This window comes from Eupeodes corollae, chromosome 2 (assembly GCF_945859685.1).
Source record: "Eupeodes corollae chromosome 2, idEupCoro1.1, whole genome shotgun sequence".
Lineage (NCBI taxonomy): Eukaryota > Metazoa > Arthropoda > Insecta > Diptera > Syrphidae > Eupeodes > Eupeodes corollae.
Window position 1 is genome coordinate 41759835 of NC_079148.1, and position 20961 is coordinate 41780795.

General features: G+C 31.5%; 2 protein-coding genes across 2 annotated transcripts in view; both read left to right on the top strand.

Annotated features, from left to right (window-relative positions):
• Positions 1-20961, top strand: part of LOC129947884 (mitochondrial cardiolipin hydrolase) — a 77157-nt gene that overhangs the window by 10545 nt on the left and 45651 nt on the right. The gene's annotated exons all lie outside the window — the stretch shown is intronic.
• On the top strand, positions 16764-17288 carry LOC129944876 (protein GVQW3-like). The gene has a single exon (XM_056054538.1). It carries the CDS (start codon positions 16764-16766, stop codon positions 17286-17288), a length of 525 nt encoding a protein of 174 aa, XP_055910513.1.

Genomic DNA, 20961 nt, shown 5'->3' on the forward strand with positions numbered 1-20961 from the left:
GCAGTGTATTTGACAGGATTTTTAACTTTTTATTTAAAAAATAAACTTGTTGGTAACCAATAGGTTTACACAGGGGTATACAAGGCTTTATTATTTTTTTTTCTATTTATTTGATTTTTAAACAAATGGTATTTTTGTTTTGGCCTTTTAAGACGTTAATCAGGCATGTGAATTGAAGGGTTCATTATACTACACATTAATTTTTGACGTTAGCTTTTCTTGTAATTGTTAGGATGTTAAAAGCTTAGCTTATGTTCTAAGCCGGTAAACATGTTGTTAATTAAGATAACTCATTATAAACAAGGTTAGCGTATATATCGTTTTCTTATAAACAATAAATAAGTGTTAAGGAATCTAACAGAAAATATATAATTTCTTAAGCATTACATTTTTTTTTGTAAAGAGTCTTAAGTGTTTTGTGTTTGAGACCAATAGTCTGTTTGAATATAACTGCACCTAAAACTACTGTTCGCACTTAATTTAATATTTGAAAAAAGAACATCTTAAGTGCGATTATAATATAAAAAAAATAGATTTATTTAATGAAACATCAAGTTGATAGACAACGTCATGATCAAGTCATTTAAAAATAAAAGTGTTCCCTTGTCAATGTATGAGTGCTTTTTGTTTTCAATTATTTCATATTTGATTTTCCCCTACTTTCTTTGTTTGACTAAATTAATTCCAACTTCTTTGTTTTATTTGATAACATTTTTTCATCCGATTTTAAAGGCTTTGCGTAGGTCAGTAAGTGAAATTTTAATATACCACACATTGACTGGATTCCATCCGAAGAAGAATCCTGCCTTGAAGTCTCTCCTTCTTCTTCACAAATGGAACTATCTCTTCTCGATAAAGTCCTTCTTACTGACTTACAACAATCAATCTGTATTAAAAATTCAAAAAATTGAATTCTCGATTAAATCTTTTCTTCTGACGCTATTAGTAATCTTGTTCTAGAATCTAGATCAGGAATTACTGATATTGACAAATATCACCCCCCTTTGGACATTTTTCTTTGACTTAAGTAATCACATTACTAATCACAGAAATTCTTTTGATTGCTTATATAATTTTGATTCCAGAAGAGCCAATTTCCAGCTGTTGTCTAAAGATTTAACCATTTCTGGAATTGCTGATACATTAGCTTTCTCTAACATTGACGAAGCAGTTTCAACTTTTTATAGGGTCCTTAATTATTGTTTTGAAAAAAAATGTACCGATAAAGAAATCAAGAAATACAAAGTTTAGCCATCCATGGTACACGAAAGAATTGCTTTTACTACGTAACAAAAGAAATAAGGCATGGAAAACGTATCTCAAAACTCTCTCTCCAATCAACTTCTCTTTTTATGTTGAACTCTTTAAACAATTTAAGTCTTCTTCTAATTTTGTATATGCTTGTTATATAACTGATTTGGGCATCTCTTTGAAAGAGAATCCTAAAAAATTTTGGAATTTTGTAAACTCAAAGAAAAAATCAGATGGCTTTCCAGTTAACTTTACTTACAAGAACCTTTCGTTAGATAAAACTGTTGATATCTGTAACTGTAACGCTTTCGCAACAAATTTCTGGGAGTCTTTTGTTGAAGAAGTTGATGAAGTATATTTTCATAATCTTCACTCCTTTTCGCAAACTAGCTATAGTCACATACCGGTACTACAGAGTACGGTCCTTAATCTTTTATCCGCGTTGAATGATGACTGCTCAGCCGGTCCCGATGGTATTCCCCCGACAGTACTAAAAAAGTGTAACAATGCTTTAGTTGAATTCCTTACGTTCTTATTCAAACTTTCTCTAAAAACAGGCAAATTTCAAACGCTTTAGAACAAAGTCATGAAGTTGACTGTGTATACACTGACTTTTCTAAAGGTTTTGACCAACTTAGCCACGGAATTATTTTATTTTAACTAAGGGCTCTTGGTTTTCCACCATTTTTCTTAGCTTGGATTAAGTCATACCTTGAAAACAGATCCTACGAGGTAAAATTTAGAAATTGTCATTCTGAACCTTTTGTTGCTCAATCTGGTGTTCCCCAGGGAAGCCACCTTGGTCCTTTTCTGTTCATCCTGTCTATTAACGATGTACGAGTATCGTCATGTCTACGCTCAAGTGAACTTCTCATTTTTGCTGACGATATGAAGATTTTCAAAATAATAAAGTCCACCCATGATCGTATTCTTTTATAAGCAGACATTGATAGTTTCACAATTTGGTGTGGAAAAAATAGACTTTCACTCAACCCTTTAAAATGCCAGACGATAACTTTCAGTAACGCATTTGACTAATGTATATCACAGCAAAATCTCTGTCGTGTTTCCACATTTAAAGATTTAGGTGTACATTTCTGTTCCAACTTAGAGTTTACACATCACATTAATTGTATTGTTAATAAGGCAAGTTCTATGCTTGGTTTTATAAAACGCTATGATCCCTATGTTACTCTTTCCTTGTATAATTTCCATGTTCGTCCTCATCGTGAATATGCTCTGCAGGTACGGACTCCCTATTACGAAATTCATAGAAAACGTATTGAAACAATTCAACATAATTTCATTCGATTTGCCCTAAAGGGTCTTCCTTGGGAATATCCGGGTAGTAAAGCATATACACTATTTTTAATTAGTCATAGCCCAGTCTTGGCTAACTAAACTTTTAGAACGGACTGATATAACACGTCAACATATAAAACTGACATAATTCACCATCATACGGTTCCTAATCAAAGACAATATCATCCACACCCAATCACAGCCCTTTCCAAAAATGTCTAAAATGTTGTTTCTCAACTTGTTGATATTTCTTGACATTAAAGTTTGATCTTAAAGTTGATATTTTCTTAAGTTTAAGGAACGTTCTTGAAAACCTATCAAACTGATTCAAAATTTCTATTTGTTTAAATGTTTTAACTTGAAAAAAAAAAACGATCTTATGCATTACTGGTACCTAACCCTTTATAGATTTGTATGTACATTGTAAGTCGAAATACCTGTGACATATGCACTCACTTAAAACACATGACCTAGATAGAATAGATATATTTACGGCGCGGCGTTGTTCAACATGAATCAATAAACCTAACATGTGTTTAGACTTGGACGTTGATAAATTAAGATTCTTAACAATATAATATACTATACGTATCTTTTTTCTGTGAATGTGAATGAATTTTATTTTAAATATTATTTCGTTCCCCCTTTTTGTTTACACGTCTTATATTTATCGTTGTTGACGTTTGCAACAGAATAGGAGCATTTTGAACTCCACCTTTATCAACAATACACCACAAAACAAGGCACAAAAATGGAACAATAACTCAAAGCTAATTGAAATATTGTTAGCTCGATGACAAGTGCCAACATCATCGCTTCTGCATCAGCTCTTGCACTCTCCCTCAATATTTATAATATGTGTCAATAAATTCTTCTTCGTTTCTTTTTTTATTTAATGCTTTATTAACTCTTAAATGTATGGTCAAATTAATCAAATCCCTTTTTTATTTGTAATCAAAAGAAAACCCCGCTTCGCTACGATGATGATGATGGAGTGAAGATGAGGAGAGCAGGGAACTCGATTTGGAACTCGAGCCCGCACCTGAAATGCCATAAATAATAACACTCCCTTGTATTGTTCCCTTTAACACTCTTGGAAAAATATACCTACTTAAAGGTGTTTCTTTGATTGTTGATTGTCGGTGGTGCTCTTTTTGGTGGTCGTTGATTCTCCGCCTACGTGCAGACGTGGATATGGAGTGTGGACATGGACAAGGGACATATTTAAAAGGGATTATTTTCCTGTTTTTCTTTTTCTTTGTGAATTCAATGATAAGTTGTATCGTGTGTTCCTACTTCCTACACGGGCGGCGGCGAAGATATGTACATTCAATTAGGTGTGGAGTAATTTGTTTGAAAACAAATCGACGGATCATGTCATTACGGTGAAACAATTAATATAATGAAAAGATAACGATCGACTTAGCTTCTAGGTAAATACATTGGGGAACAAGTATGCTAACAAGACCAACTAAGAATCTGTCAAAACTTATGTAGGGCATTAATTTGGTGGTCAATTAAATTATACCTTCATTTTAAAATAGGGTAGTATGATACATAGCTACTTTTTAAAAAAAGGGAAAAGTGTATCGTAAGATTCGTGACAGAAAAAGTTGACGGCATTGACGTCTATTTAGGAGAAGAATATAAATTTAACAAAGCGGAAGGGCTACCGACATAGAATTAGGCACATTTCTTTCATTTTGTGTAGATAGTGTAAACAAGTTACTAGGTTTTTCAATCATCACATACCTACTATGTATTTATTTGGCAGCTGTCAATTTGATTTTATGTTCTCATTATTGATTGATTGAGAACCCGTTTTTCAGTCATCATCTGTCGTCTAACCAAACCCAATTTGTATTAAAAAAAAGCATACCAATTAGTATTACGTTAATAACAACCTTTTATTAGGTAACAATTATAGCAGGTTACCGAGCAGTAAGAGAAACCAGTCGCCGTAAAATGTAACAGTTTGAAAACGAGCTTTGATTCGTTGAACTTTACCCAAACTTAACCCAGGTTTTTCTGGTTGCCTAAAAATAAAGAGTTCTATAGATAAGTTTCCAAAACACACTCAACATCTGCAAATTGTATATTTAACGTTAAAATAAAAAAAGGCTAAAACTTAAATTTAGTTTTAAATTACTTTACACCCTTTTTCAATGTAGTACCCTTCTGGTGTTTTTGTTCCTATTTTTGAACTATTTGCTTGCCTTTTTCAAAATACGTTCAGTAACCTAAAATCGATTGTCGCTAATAAAATAGGAACTGGAAACACTCAAACAGTCATGGACTCAAACGTCAAACTTGACAGTTGACACTTTTTGTGTTCAAATTATGGAAAAAACCAAGTACATTTCAAAATCATTAGATCTGTCAGCTAACAATTTAGGACAATGTCTCGTCATTGTGTGAACTTAAAATTTTGTGTGACAATGTTACTGTCATAAAGACTACAGAGGTAAATAAGACCATAAATATAATTTATCTTAGTGAAAAACTTTCGTTTTCTTATAGCGGTTTGGAAAAAAAAGAAGTTTGTAGCCCAGATTTTCTAGTTTTCACATTAATTTAATTTTTCATCTGGCAATACATTTTTTGGAGTTAGTGTTTGACAGCTGTCACTTGAGACACGTTTGAAAATCGTTCATATTTATTACCAAAATAATGGCTTTGGTTCATATAAACATTGCTAACAAACAATTTATTGAATGAAGCTTTTGACGGGCGTGGCGTGACCTCCAAGATCGTACAATTTAACACTGATAGATAATTTTTAGAGGGTTATGTGAAGCGGCTTTTCTAAGCAGATAAGCCAGAGATCATTGACGTCTTGGAAGAGAGTATTCGGCTAGTCATTGCGCATATACGGTCCTAATTGCTGCAAGATTAGTAGAAAATTGGGCCTCTCGGCTGGAATTCGTTCATTCACACCGCGGTCACCACTTTCCCGAAATCATTTCTAAAACCCAATGGCAAACCCTTCACTTTATAACTAAGCTTACATTTTTGCTTTTTGTTTCTTCTCGAAAACCATTCGTCTGAAAAGCACCCTATATAACTCAGAGCTTTAAAAAATGAATCCGTTATTTTGACCGTATAACTTGTTTATTCGCCTTCAATAAGCTTTTTTTAAATCATCGGTACCACCATTTTTGTACTGAGATATTGAAAGGATCTTTTGACTGGAATAGACGATATCAAAAAGTAAACATTGAGAAAAAAGATGCTGGGATGTGACCCACACTGATAACTTCCCATCCCGTCTGTCGATTTTTCTTGCTTAAAAGTTTGTAGGGTTGGGTTAAAAAAGTTGTTGGTTGAATTATTCCTAAAAATGTTAAAATTACCAACAATATTTTTCATATAAAGAAATATTTTAGTTTGAAAATCTAGTTTTGTTTGAAAATCTAGTCTAGTTAAATAGATTTTTAGCATTTCTTAAATTTTAAAATTCTATAAATTGGATGAATGAAATTAATTTGAGAGATATCATGAACCGAACATCAATTTTTACCAAATTTGCGTACTATTTCTTGTAGATTTTATATTTTTATGAAAAAACGGACTGTTTTATTTATAAAAACAAACTACTGAATATCGAAAACAATATTGATATAAAAAAGGTTTGAAGACAATATTTTTAATTTTTGAAAAGCTATTTGAGAAAGTAAATATTTACCAAGTGTTAGTATTGTTTTTTGATTAGGCTTTTATTTTTTGTAAAAAACTGTTTATTCGATTTTTCTCAAAATTTTTCCAAATGTTCAAAACAATATTTCTTATACGATAAAATTATTGAGAAGCCATAATCTTAAATTTTTGAAAAGATATTATAGTCGAAAATCAACTTTTACTAACTTTTATTAATTTTCTTGTTTAGGTTTTTATTTTTTGTAAAAAAAACTGTCATTTCCATTTTTCGCAAAATTTTTCAGAATGTCGAAAACAATGTTTCTTCTAAGTGGAAATTAGTTAGATACCATTACCGTAAATTTTGGAGAAGATATTTGAGTCGAAAATCAATTTTTACCAACTTTGAGTAATGTTGTTTTAGGTTTTTATTTTCTGTAAAAAAAAACTGTCAATTCGATTTTTCTCAAAATTTTATCAGATGTTAAAAACTTTATTTTTCGTTGCACAAAATTGTTTTGGAGATAAAATCGTTTTGTATTCGTAAAATTTTCGAGGCGACACATTTTTGTTCAATTTCTTTGATTTATAAAAAAAACTGTTAATTTGATTTTTCTCCAAAAAAATACTGGTTTGGTATCACGTTACAATATAAAAATTAATTCAAGTCTCTAGCGTCATTGGTTCGTGAGATATTTAGGGTTAACCAAAATGTTCACTCTTTTTTTAAACGGCTATGGTAAAAAAACCACCCACGCAATTTTCTTTAGTGCCCTTTCTGCATCTTTCTGCCTCATCATCTGTATAACAAAATTTATCTGAAGTAGATATCTCTTCTGGTTCTTGAGCTATGGACGACGAAAAAACGTCGCGAAAGTACGGAATTCGTTCTAAAAATCTTTTATTTTGACTCTAGGGACCTTGAAACGGCGAGAAATGTCAAAATTTTCAATTTGACAAATTGGACACATTACAATAACTTCCAATGGGAAGTGAACAAAGAGGTTGAATGTGAGCACAATAACCGGTGATGCGAGGATTAAGGCCTTGAACTAGTTCAATTGTATTTGGAATTGTTAAAAATACCCTTAACTTCTTACCAAAGTAAATTTTCAGTACTTTTAATTTCACTTTTATACTTTAAAAAGCAAAACACCAATAAAACGATTTTAGATGACTTTTTAAACTTTGTAATTTTTATAATTTTAACTTTTATTATCAACAAAATACGTTAACCATATTCTTTTCACGTTTGGTATAAAGCTTCATCCTTTATCACAGTTACATTCTGTTGAACTTTGAAAATAAACTGTGCCAGAAACACTGAATGTTGTTCCAAATCTGATCATATTTTTATATGACAAACCATAAAAAGTGCACTTCCCAAAAATTAACTTTATTTAATTTCAAGCAATAAATTGCTAAAATCCTTTAACTCTTAAAACTTTAAAGTTTTAAGCAATAAACAACGATCTTCAAAATTTGTTCAATTCCTCCATCAGTCAAAAAAAATATTTTCTTATTTAGTTTTAACATTTCGTTTTGACGTATGGACAATATATTACCAGATCTTTATATATATTATGTGACGTCACTAGAATCAATTTTTAACACTTTCAACTTTGATACCTTACGTGTGCAACAATTACCTTAAAATGCATATTTTATATTTCAGTTTTTGTGCAATGTTTCATAACATTTTTACATTTACATTTCGATGTAAAATATACAATCTAAACACTACACACAGTAAACAATTTAAAATTAGTTCATTTTTAATATGTTACACTTAAAAATCTATAAAATAAAAAGAAGAACATCTCCAAACAATTTATGTATAACATTGTTTTAACTTGTAAAATTTTATATCGAGCCCTTTAAAGTTTGTAATAAAATTTTAAAGTAATGGTGAGTCATAAAATAATTGTAAAAGTTTTATAGCTACATTTACCCATTATACCATCAGTCTGCCAGCATAAAGAAATCATTATGTTGCGATAAATTTATTTGTTCGTTATAAACGTACGGCTTGCCGTAGCGGACGCGTCGGTGGTGGCGTCAATTAAGATAACATTCTAATGTTTAATTAAAAAAGTTGATATTTGAACAATAGACATGTGTGTTATTTTACTAAGTGAGGATGATGATGATGATAATGACGATAAGGGCCATAATTCTAAATCATCTTTTTCTGTTAAATAATGTTGTTTAGAAAGCTTGGAGTTCTTTAACCCATGAAATTATCATCAACAAAAAGTCTTCTTACTCATTTTTGGGATAACTTGTAAAGTTATTGTCAACTCTTCATAAGATTTGAATAATTGACTGACTTAATAAATGTTCATGTTATGTTTTTTTGTTTTTTTTTGATATCATATAAGAAGTTAAGAAAATTTGAATTCTTTACCTTTGTATATTGCACACTCCAATCTTTATTGCTTATACTTTATAAGCACAAGTTGTTATAATATTTACCATCAGCTGCTGCCGACCCCTAGCAACACTATTTTTAACAATAACGAAAAATACCTTCAACCAGATCTGCTAAGTTAGTAAATATTTAATTAACCCATAATAAAACGTAGATATGTACTAATACCAAACAAAACACACGCATACAAATGGTTTGAAATTGTGTTTTGTTTTAAAAATAAAGTTCTAGACTGGGTCGTATATACATGACATTAAAAATGGAATAAGCTATTTGTAAGAAAGGCCAACTTGTAACATTTAATTTGATTTTTGGACTTTTTGCGAAACGCCTATAAATGATGGCCCAAAACCAGTAACTAAAAGTAACACCACCAGAGATATAGTCTTCAATATCATTTATAAATAGTGAAAAGATAAGCGGGCTTAAAATGCAGCCTTGAGGCACACCTGTATTGCAACTAAATGGTTTCGATTTGCTACTACCATTTAAAACTACTGCTGTCATATTTGAGAGCAGCTGCTCATAGATTCGGATAAATTTTGTCGATACCCCATAGGTGCAAGTATAAATAGTATAGATCTTCTGTTAATGGTGTCAAATGCTGATTTAAAGTCAACGAAAAAAGAGTAAAAATTTATTTTTATTTTATTATTTATTTATTTTCAAGTAACGCCTAGCAACACTCGTGAGAGTGAAAATTTGGTCGATTGTCGAAAGATTAGCTCGAAAGCCCGCCTGAAAGCAACTTATTTTGTTGTTTTGTTCGACCCATCTTACAAGCCTGGAATAGAGGATCTGGGTGAATAATTTCCTTAGAGAACTAAGCACAGAGATGCCTCTATAGTTTTCAGATAAAATAGGGTCACCTTTTTTAAAAATTGTAGAGATAGATAAGGACTGGAAAATTCCTGAAAACTGCTCCTCCTAAAAACTGCAAGGTGGCGTTTTTTTAGAACTCAGCTGGTATGCCATCCAGCCCTGCATCCTTGATGTTCTTCATTTTTTTTAGCGCAACAACCAGTTCTAACATTGAGAGTGGAGCGTCTAATTCTTCAATACATATATATAAAAAGCAGTGCAAAGCATATAGACTTCTGGCATGGATCAGCTATGAAGTTGTTCAAAGTGCAATGCCAGTATATCCACTCCAATTGGATTTATAACTGACCTATTACGGTCACTCAAAATGCTCACATTGGCCCAGAAAGCTTTAGAGTCATAACTACCAACCAAATTTGATGCAGTTTTAAAAAAAAAAAACAAAATCCTCAATCAAATCCATCAAATGGTTTCCGTTTGTATTTATGGTTTCGTCTTAAGAGTTTCTTTCAAAAGAAAAATATCTATTGTTCATAAAAGGAGAGTTTTGATAATTTGATATCCTGCCGTTTAAGTCCCCAATTAATAGAATATTTTCATTATTTTGGCTTAAAATGAAATTAAGAAGTTCTTCAAAGTCAGAATTCCAATTACTATAGTTAAGGTAAAGAGGAAAAGTGTTTTGAATTAATAATAAAATCTATTACAACTTTGCTATCGATAATTTTAAATGTAATATGTTTTATAAAAATGTTGTTTTTGTTACCACACAACATGCCACCGCTAGCTCGACCAAGCCTATTATTTCTAACAGCCGATATCCATCTTGAATTAAAATTATTGCAACTCTTTACCATCTTCTACAAAAGTTTCTAATAATATAAATATATCATAGTTTGATATTGATTTTAAAAAATCCTGCGAACGCACTCACAGATGGCGCTTCAGTGACATGAGGGTTTTTCTGGTTTACGATGACGTTGTCATAAAAAGCACATTGCATTAACATTTAATCTTATTCTTCGACTTTTCGCGAAGCGCTTATGAATGAAGGCTCAAAACCACTAACTTGAAGTTTTTAGTAAATTTATTCAGTAAGTTTTCAAAAAATTTAATTTTTAGAGCTCCACCACAATTTTTGATTTAATGTTTAGAAATTTATAATTTGTATTTAACATCTCAACAAATGCTATATTTTACAATCATTTTTGGAATTGAAAATTTTAAAATATCTCGACATACCAAGTTCCTTAAAATCTAATTTCACCGTTTTAAAGGTGATGTGATTGAGTTTATCCGAAAATCCGTTGGTTTGAGATACGTTTTTTTATTGACTTTATCTCAGGAACAAGTTAGAACATAAAATAAAATTATATTTTGGTCTATACGTAAAGACAATATACACTAAAATACTTATCTTTTTGTTTTTTATACTCAAAAAGCTGCAAAGAGTTGTTTTGGAAACATGATATTTATTTTACGATAAGTTTAATACATCGGAAAAGAGTTTCTTTAAAATTAAATACAAACCTGCCAAATATTTTAAGACAAAAAACATTAAGACATATTTGATTAATTTAAAACGTCTTCTTATGTATAGTTTCAGAGATTAAGGACCTCGGTGTAATATTCAATGACAAATTATATTTCTCTCGGCATATGGATTATGTTATTGCTAAAGCGGATTCAATGTTGGACTTTCTTAAAAGAAATTGTGCCGAACTTTCCATATGCAATAAAATCCGTCTATGTCTCATTCCTCATTTGGAATATGCTTCAGCGGTATTGTATGGCATCCTCATTATACAGTTTTAAGAAAATCGTATTGAGAAAGTTCAAAAGTCTTTTACAAAATTTGTAGTTCGACAACTTAAATGGAATTTGGATTCAATGCCTTGTTATTAGAAGATGTGCTTTAATTGGTCTGAACTCTTTAGAAAATTGGCGAATTATTAATTGTGTCTAGAAAGGAATGTTATTAAGCAATATTTAAATGATTAATTAATTAGTATGTAGTTTAAAGCAATCTGTAAGATTTAGCTCGATAGATGAAGTTAATAAATAAATTAATTCCAATATTATTATTATTATTACTTTTTAAAAAAACTTTTCTTATTAAAATATCTTTTGAACGAAAAATGATATGGAATACAATAATAATTTTTGGATCTATTCCAAAAAATAAAAAAGGAATAATACTAAATGGGTTTAATGTCTCGAAAAAAAAAAATACATATTACTTTACACTTTTCGGAGTTTTGTTAATGAAAATTCGACTTATGAAAATTTGTATCAAATTTATCAGTGTTTAAGTCTCAAATCAAAAACTTCTGTAGCAACGTGGAAGATTGCTCTGAAGCATCCATGAAATGGGCTATTAACAGCGTTAAGCCATATAAATCTGCAGGTCCGGATGGTATAATTCCACCTGAACTGCAAGAAAATGCAAGTTTTCTAATACTCATCCTACAAAACATCTTCAAGGGATGCCTTTAATTGGCATACATCCCGATGTCTTGGAGACAAGTTTGAGTCGTTTTTATTCCAAAAGCTGGAAAATTCAGCCACGTTAACCCTAAAGACCTACCCCTATCAGCTTATCATCATTCCTTCTCAAAACTTTTGAACGTTTGATCGATATTCACTTAAGGGCAAGTATTGATAAGTTCCTCCTTTCAAAGGCTTGACACGCCTACAACAAAGGGAAATCAGTTGAAACGGCTCTACACAGTATAGAACGTACAATCGAATATTCTCTCCATCATAAAGAGTACACCTTAGTTGCCTTCTTAGATATAGAAGGTGCATTTAACAATATCGACACATCTGCAATTGCACGTGTATTGACATCTCTGAAGGTAGATAAGTCGATTAGCGAATTGATTAATCAGATGCTGCAGGATTATCAATTCAAAACTGGGCGCTTTTACTGCACAAAGGGGTGTCAGCAGAGGTACACCACAAGGTGGTGTCCTATCCCCTCTCCTCTGGAACTTAGTAATAAATGAATAACTAATTACTCTAGAAAGAGAGGGATACAGAGTGTTTGCTTATGCGGACGATGTTGTTTTTGCAGTAACGGGTAAACATCCCAATATACTAAAAGAATTCTTACAAAACGCTTTAAATAAGCTCACCAGATGGGCAAATCGGTATGGACTAGGCGTTAACCCACAAAAAACCGACCTTGTCCTCTTCACAAGGAAATACAAAGTCCCACTCATTGACCCTTCCCTCATTAACGGCGTACCACTTAAATTCTTTGAACAAGCAAAATTCTTGGGTGTCATTTTGGATAAGAAATTAAGTTGGAAACCTAGTATTTCAAGAGAGAATAAACAAGGCCACAGTAGCCCTGTTCTCCTGTAAAAAGGCCATTGGTAATAAATGGGGCCTACAGCCCCGCATTACACACTGACTATACATCTCGGTCGTAAGGCCGATACTTAATTATGGAGTAGCGGTATGGTGGGCGGTGCTAGATATAACGACATATCGTGATAAACTCAGCAAAGTCCAACGAACAGCCTACCTGCATATGGGAGGAGCACTTCGCTCTACCCCCTCCGCCTCACTTGATGTTCTGTTCCATCTAATACCACTGGACATTTTTAGCAAGCAAACGGCCGCTAATACAGCCATACGGCTTCAAGCCTCCTCTCTGTGGATCTGTAATGGAATTGGCCACACCACTATTTTGAACTCGTTCAGAACAGTAATATTGACTACACCATACCCCATCCTCAGTTTAATAACTATAGCTTCAAAGTGACTATACCTGCCAGGTCATCTTGGGAGAATACATCATTTTTGAACGATGATCCTATAAACTTTTATACAAACGGATCAAAAACGGAGGATGGGGTTGGTAAAGGCGTATGTAATAAACTTAAGTCTCTCCTTTCGTCTACCTGATCACTGTAGCGTGTTCCAAGCTGAAATCCTGGCTACAAAAGAAGTCCTATCCTGGCTTAGAGAAAACATTATATCAATAGCAAAGCTGCGTTAAAGTCCCTAGACTCTGTCTCCACTTACTCACTAACAGCCCTAAATTGTCGATCATATCTTAAGAAGATGGCTACACATTCTCGAAAAAAATCCAATTTTATAAATCAAAAAAACTGAAAAAAAAAATGTGCAACCTCGAAAATATTACGAATAAAAAATGATTTCATCTCCAAAATAATTTTGTGCCACGAACATCTCGTAAGATTTTGAGAAAAATCGAATAGACAGTTTTTTTTATAAAAAATAAAAACCTAAAAAAACATTACTCAAAGTTGGTAAAACTTAAATTGCGACTCAAATATCTTTTCAAAAATTTGAGATTATGGCTTCCAACTAATTTTAATTCATAAGAAATATTGTTTCAAACATTCAGAACAATTTTAAGAAAAATCGAATTGATAGTTTTTTTTTTACAAAAATGAAAACTTAAACAAATAAATTAATAAAAGTCGGATTTTTGGATCAAATATCTTTTCAAAACTTTGATATTTTGGCTTTAATTTACTTTTATCTTTAAAAAAAAATAGTTGTCAACTTTCAGTAAAATTTTGAGAAAAATCTAATTGACAGTTTTTTTGCAAAAAAATAAAAACCTAACAAAAAAAAACAATAGTAAAACTTTATAAAAATTTACTTTCGACTCAAATAGCTTTTTAAAAATTAAAAATATTGTCATCAAACTTTTTTTATTTCGCAGAAAATATTGTTTTCGATATTCAGTAGTTTTTTTATAAGTCCAACAGTCCGTTTTTTCATAAAAAATATAAAATCTACAAGAAATAATACGCAAATTTGGTAAAAATTGATGTTCGGTTCTTGATGTCTCTTAACTTAATTTCATTCATCCAATTTGTAAAAATTAAAGAAATACTACTAAAATTGGTAAAATTTGTTTTGGACTAAAAATCTATTTAAAAAAAACTAGATTTTCAGACTAAACTATTTCTTTATATGAAAAAAGTTGTTGGTAATTTTAAAACTTTGAAGAATAATTTAACTAACAACTTTTTGAACCCAACACGAAAACCTTCAAACTTTTAAGGAAGGCAAACAGACAGATGGGATGGGAAGTTATCAGTGTGGGTCGCATCCCAACCTCTTTTTTTTAGATTTTTTTGTACAATAATATGGAATAATAACGGAGTTATGTGCTGTCTTCGGAGGTGCCGAAAAAAGTTTCCCAACTGCTGACATGATTTCCGCCCAATAAGTATCTGAAACAAAAGAGTTCTAAGAGATTATTGAAGTTTAAAATATTTGCAATACAATGACCTACGATTTTTGATAAATTTTAAAAATTAACAAAATGACGTAGTTTAAAAAAAATTGCGTTTCTTAATGCCAAGTTGACAATTTTCAACCAATCCAAAAATCATTTTTCATTGCAAAGTTGATATATTTAAGAACATAAAGTTTCAATTTGAAATCAAACATTTTCGTTAAGTTATGTGAGTACTTTTGAAAAATGTGGTTTCAAGAAAAACGAATTTAAACTTTAAACTCTTGATTTTTGCTTGAATAAAATACATATACGTTCAAAACTGCAATACAAAAAAACTTTTTCTTCCTCGAAAAATGTCTGTCATGCTGATGATTGTCCCGGGCATGTGACATATCTCCTTTTTGATTCGGCAGTCACCTCTTTGGACTGCATATTCTCCCGCAAAAGGGCCGACAAACAAATTCATTATTTTCATCATTTTTGAAGTATTATACAAATCATAATGAGTATTAAAACTCCTAAAAAATTATCAAGCTACATAGTTTTCATCCCGCCTTGAATGCCCAAAGTGCCATATCAAACCATTATAACTTTTGTTGTTGTTTTGTGTGAATTCTCCTTTACATCTAGCTTTCGTAATATCTGGAACTTTATCTTTAGGCAGGTAGGGAACGTTGACATTCAAAAACAATTCAAGACACTCGTACGATCTTTCACAGGATATTTTTTAAAGTATAAACAATCGAATAATAAGCCAAACAAAAAATGTGTTCTTTTGCAAAAATGTTCATCTAACTTTCCAGATAATTCGTCAACAGAATCGCCTATAATCTGATTAATTTGAAGAAACATAATTCCCACAGTAACAAGAATAAGCCCAACAAAAAATTAAAGGCTTTTCTAACTACGATTTAAATGTAAAACTATCGAAACAACAAAGTACTTTTGATACTCCTCTGAATTCTGAAATCCTTTTATTTGACAATATGTACAATACATAGTATACATCGTAAAAATACATGTGCGACCCAATTTTGTATTTTTGTATTTGTATCTTAAGTTTGAAAAGCAATCATTGTATATTTTTAAATTTATTTTACACAATTTTTCATCATTGCCAGGAAGTAATCTATACAAAGGTGTCAACGTCCAAAAAATATTCCTATTTTACTTATAAATATACAACATAGTTCACAATTTTACGCCTACAATTAATTTTCTATTCGTATAATATATTGATTGATTTTCTAACAATCCTAATTTCATCTAATATTTCTCTGTCGAAAATAACAAATAAAAATTCACTGAAAAAAGTGACAAATGTTTGATGAAAAAAAAAAAATTAAAATTGTAAACGAGAGCAAAATCGCATATCAAAAATAAACATTGAATAAAATTTCTTTTCTCACACTTCCAATTTATTCACCTGAAGTGCTAGCGCAAAGGAACCCTATAGAATTTAAAGACTAAGTGTTTTTTTTTTCAATCTTTAGGTAGAAAGAAAAACCGATAACATATGTATCGAACCTGAAGAACTCATCGCGTCGCCGCCGCCGACAACCGATAATGTTACAACGATACACGATTTACACTCGGCCTCAGTGACTTAGGTATTAGGAGTATTGAAATATTGGGTTAGTTTTGTATATTTTTTTAACTGTGTCTATTTTAATAGCATATGTTTTTGGGACATATAGTGTTGGCCAAAACAAAAGCAACTTTAATTGCCTTGATAAGTACATAATTAAAAAACAGATTTAGAATTCAATTATTGGATATTTTTTTTTTGAAAATTTAAATAAATAAAATAAAATGGTTTTTGTAATATATAGTTCACTAAATATAGCACAATTAGTACAAATAGTTCAATATTAGGCTGTTAAAAAAAAAAACAACAAAAGGTACCCGGAATTTTTAAATTTCGCGGGTTTGGAGAGTCCGAAGGTCAAATTTGTTTTGTATTGTGTTGGTAGGCATGCCCTTAAAGTATAATGCAATTTACAGCTATATTCACTGTTTACCTTTTCTGTAAGAGTGGCTAAGGTTCGACGTGTTTTTATAAGCTTGGCGATTTTTTTTGTTGTTTAAAAAATGGAAGAATTGAAGAGTCAAAGAATTTGTAAATTTTGCGTTTTAAATGACTTAAATTGTAACAATGTGTGTGAAATGTTACAAAAGGCCTATGGTGAGTCCGCTATGAAAAAAACAAGTGTTTACGAGTGGTATAAGCGATTCCAAGATGGCCGCGAACACAATACGTCAATAATAATCGATGAAAATATGAAAAAAGTGGAAAAAATGGTTATAAATGATCGCCGAATCACAATTAGAGAAGTTGCTGATAAAATTGGCATATCAAATGGCTCATCTCATAACATTTTTTCATATGTTTTGGGCATGAAACGAGTGGCAGCAAAATTCATTCCAAAACTGCTGAATTTTGAGCAAGAAAACAATCTCATAAGTATCGCTCAGGATCTGTTAAATGACGTCAACGACGATCCAAGCTTGCTTGAAAGAGTCATAACTGGTGATGAAACATGGGTGTACGGCTATGATGTCGAAACCAAGTCACAATCGTCCACTTGGAAGCATCCAACGTCACCAAGAGCGTAAAAAGCACGTCAAGTTAGATCGAGTTTGAAGGTTTTGCTTACTGTTTTCTTCGATTATAATGTTTGATTTGAGAACAATTATAGTGGTGATTCTCATCGGCTTTGTTGATCTTTTTGATGAAAAATTAGATGAAAACTGTTTTCATTTAATCATCAAAAAGATCAACAAATCCGATGAGAATCACCACTTTAATTGTTCTCAAATCAAACATAAACTTGGTCAAAATTATAAATCATTTCGATTATAATGACATAGAGCATCATCACCTCTTACCACAAAGTCGTACAGTTAATAAGGAGTATTACCTTCAAGTGATGCGACGTTTGCGTAGAGCAATCCGAAAAAAAACGCTCGGATTTATGGAATAGCAATTCATGGCTTTTGCACCACGATAACTCACCTGCTCACTCGTCGTTGCTTGTTCGTAATTTTCTGGCCAAAAATAATATGCCCCAAACTCCATATTCAAGAGATATGGCTCCGTGTGACTTTTTCCTTTTTCCAAAGCTGAAAAAACCCATGAAAGGACGGCGTTTTTCCCCAATAGAAGACATAAAGGCCGAATTGCTGAGAATGCTAAAGGACATATTATAGAAAACTGAATATCAAGAGTGATTCGAAGATTAAAAAAAAAACGCTGTCATAAGTGTATTATATCTGGGGGGGACTACTTTGAAGGGGGCCACATCGATTTAAACTAATAAGTTAATATTTTTTTGAAAAAACGGGTACTTTTAGAACAGACTCCGTACAAATTTTTTTAGTGTTACTATAATATTGTTAGTATTAGGTAGCAAAACCCTTGTTTTTGATCACTTCAGCACTTTTTATAAGCTGTTTGGGATACTTTCTCAAGCCATATCATTTTGATGAAACAGGTCGTTTTTATTTTTGCAAATCAGTCTTTACAACAAATTTGTCAATAGACAATTTCCCATAGATTTTCTATGCGGTTGAGATCAAGGGACTGTGCTGGGCAATTTTCTTGATATCACGTCTTACCGAAATATATATTTCAGAGGCAACTGATCTTCAGCGTGTGGCAGTATTACATTTTTCAAAATGTCACGATCCATTGTGCCATCTATTGGCGAATCGGTCCCAGTCCGTGCCCTGAAAAAAATCCCCTCACTATTACGTTACCTTCTCTGTGTTTCACAGTAATACCAAAGCTACGTGGATTTAGTGACTCTTTTTGGCTGGTATGCTAACACGACAGAAACCTCGGGAATCCTTGAGATTCAATTTGGACGTCTGAAAAGAGTACTTTCTTCATTTTTTAACGGTCCAGTTGATGTGGTCATGATGACATTTTAATCTCGCCAGCTTGTTTTTTTTGGAAATTAATAAGTTTTTATATAATAACTATTATAAATGCTAAATCACAAATCAAGGTTGACTGTAAATATTTTTGGATATTTACTAACAAAAAGAAAAAATCAACTGGATTACCAAATTCCATGGAGTTTTACGGCAGCACTTCCAGTGATTTGTCAACCATATGCAATCTTTTTGCTGATTATTTTGAGTCGGTATATTCTCTTGCATCACCTAATGTACTTCCACAATTTTCACCCCCTTATGTTGTCGATGTCGGTAGCATCAATTTAAGCATAATAGAAGTTACTGAAGCCTTAAGAGGTATTAATGAAAATAAAAGTGCTGGACTGGATGGTATTTCTCCTAAGATCATTAAAAAATGTGCAACATCTTTCGCGATACCCCTTTGCTTTATTTTTAATATCTTCCTTCGAACTGGTCAATTCATAGATGAATTGAAAACATCTTTCACCTCTCCAATTTCCAAAGCAGAATCGAGACAAAAAATAAGCTTTTTGTAATTCCAAAAATATTTGAAAAGATTGTTTGTGATAAACTTTATTTTTTTACCAAAAATGTATTTGCTGAATATCAGCACGGTTTCGTGTCAGGCAGATCAACAACTTCTAATCTCACTGTTTTATGTAATTCCGTAGTAAAAGGTTTTGATAAAGGTTTTCAGACAGACATAGTTTTCACAGATTTTGCTAAGGCCTTTGATAGGGTAAATCATGAAATTCTTGTTCATAAGCTTTCTTTGCTGGGATTCCATTCTCATTTTTAAAAATGGATAAGCTCTTATTTGAGCAACCGAACCCAATTCGTCAAAATAGATAAATTCAAATCTGAAGCTATCAAAGTAACATCAGGTGTTCCACAGGGGAGTCATTGTTTTTTATATTTTTTATAAATGATATTCCTGATACTTTTAAATTTTCTAATTATTTATTGTATGCTGATGGTGTTTAAATTTTTCAAAACCATTATTGCAAGAGGATCTAAATGAATTGGCATTGTGGTGTAATAGAAATTTACTCTTTCTGAATGTCTCTAAGTGTTTTACGTGTTTTAGGAGAAAATCATACATTTTGTTTGATTACTCAATTAATGACATTGTTTTGGAAAAAGTTAATCAAAAAGAAGACTTAGGAGTCATATTAGATCATAAACTTTTTTTTAATTTCCACATTGATTTTGTTTTTAATAAAGCTTATAAGATGATTGGCTTTGTACGAAGGAACACAAAGGAATTCACTGATCCTTACGCGCTCAAATGCTCTTACTCAGCTTTTGTCAGTGTTGTTTGGAATCAGTACTATAGCACTCATTCCTTAAGAATAGAAAGAGTGCAGAAATCCTTCACTAGATATGCTTTTAATAAGCTGAATTGGAGTATTGACAGACCTCCATATCCTTTAAGGTGTTAGATCCTTGGTATTCGAACGCTTGAGTTAAGAAGGAGATATTTTTCAGTAATGATGGTAAAAGACATATTAAGTAACCACATAAATTGTTCTTATTTGCTTGAATGTATTAATTTGTATTTTCCTTGCAGAAGTCTCCGTATGGTTTTCTACCGACGTGATGAGTTTTTTAGAAGCAACTACAGTAGGAATGAACAAATGGTGTTTTACACTCCATTAATATATTTCAACTCTGTCCAAGAGATATTTTAAAACAAATGATTTTATAATGGAATATTTTTCCAATATTTTAATTTGACTTATTCAACTTTTATATGCTTTAATAATTTTTTTCTTTTATTTCGTCAGAATATTTGTTTCTGGCCATTTTACAAAAGTAAGCTAAGAACACTGATTAGCTTGGCCGTGAACTGAATAACACCTAATAAATAGATTTAACTGCACTCGTTTGCCAACACCTTCAATATCAGCTATAGTTTCGCAACTATCAATTGATAGATCACAAATACCAAATTTTGAACATTTAACCAAGAGCAATATTTTGAAGGTTTTAATTATAATTGACAAGTGTTAATAACGTACAAATTTATAATTATCAATTGAATTTTTCTTTAAATTAGGTTTGACAAGCTCGAATTTCATTATTTATTAACTATCAATTCATAGTTAACACTCACAATAGGTGCGAAAGTAATTCCTATTTGGATCTATCTAAGTGATCGGCAGTGTTAGTTTGGTCTTTACCCCTGTGATTTTCTATTAGTGCATCCTGGTTTCTAAATTATGTCTCCAATTTTGTTTTAACATTTTTTTTTTTAATTTTTGAAGGAAAACCAAAAGAGTCACACGCACAGAATAACACATTTAGTCCGATTTATCAGGAAAAACAAATCTTCACCAATATAGGGGGTCACTTTCATTTAAATAAG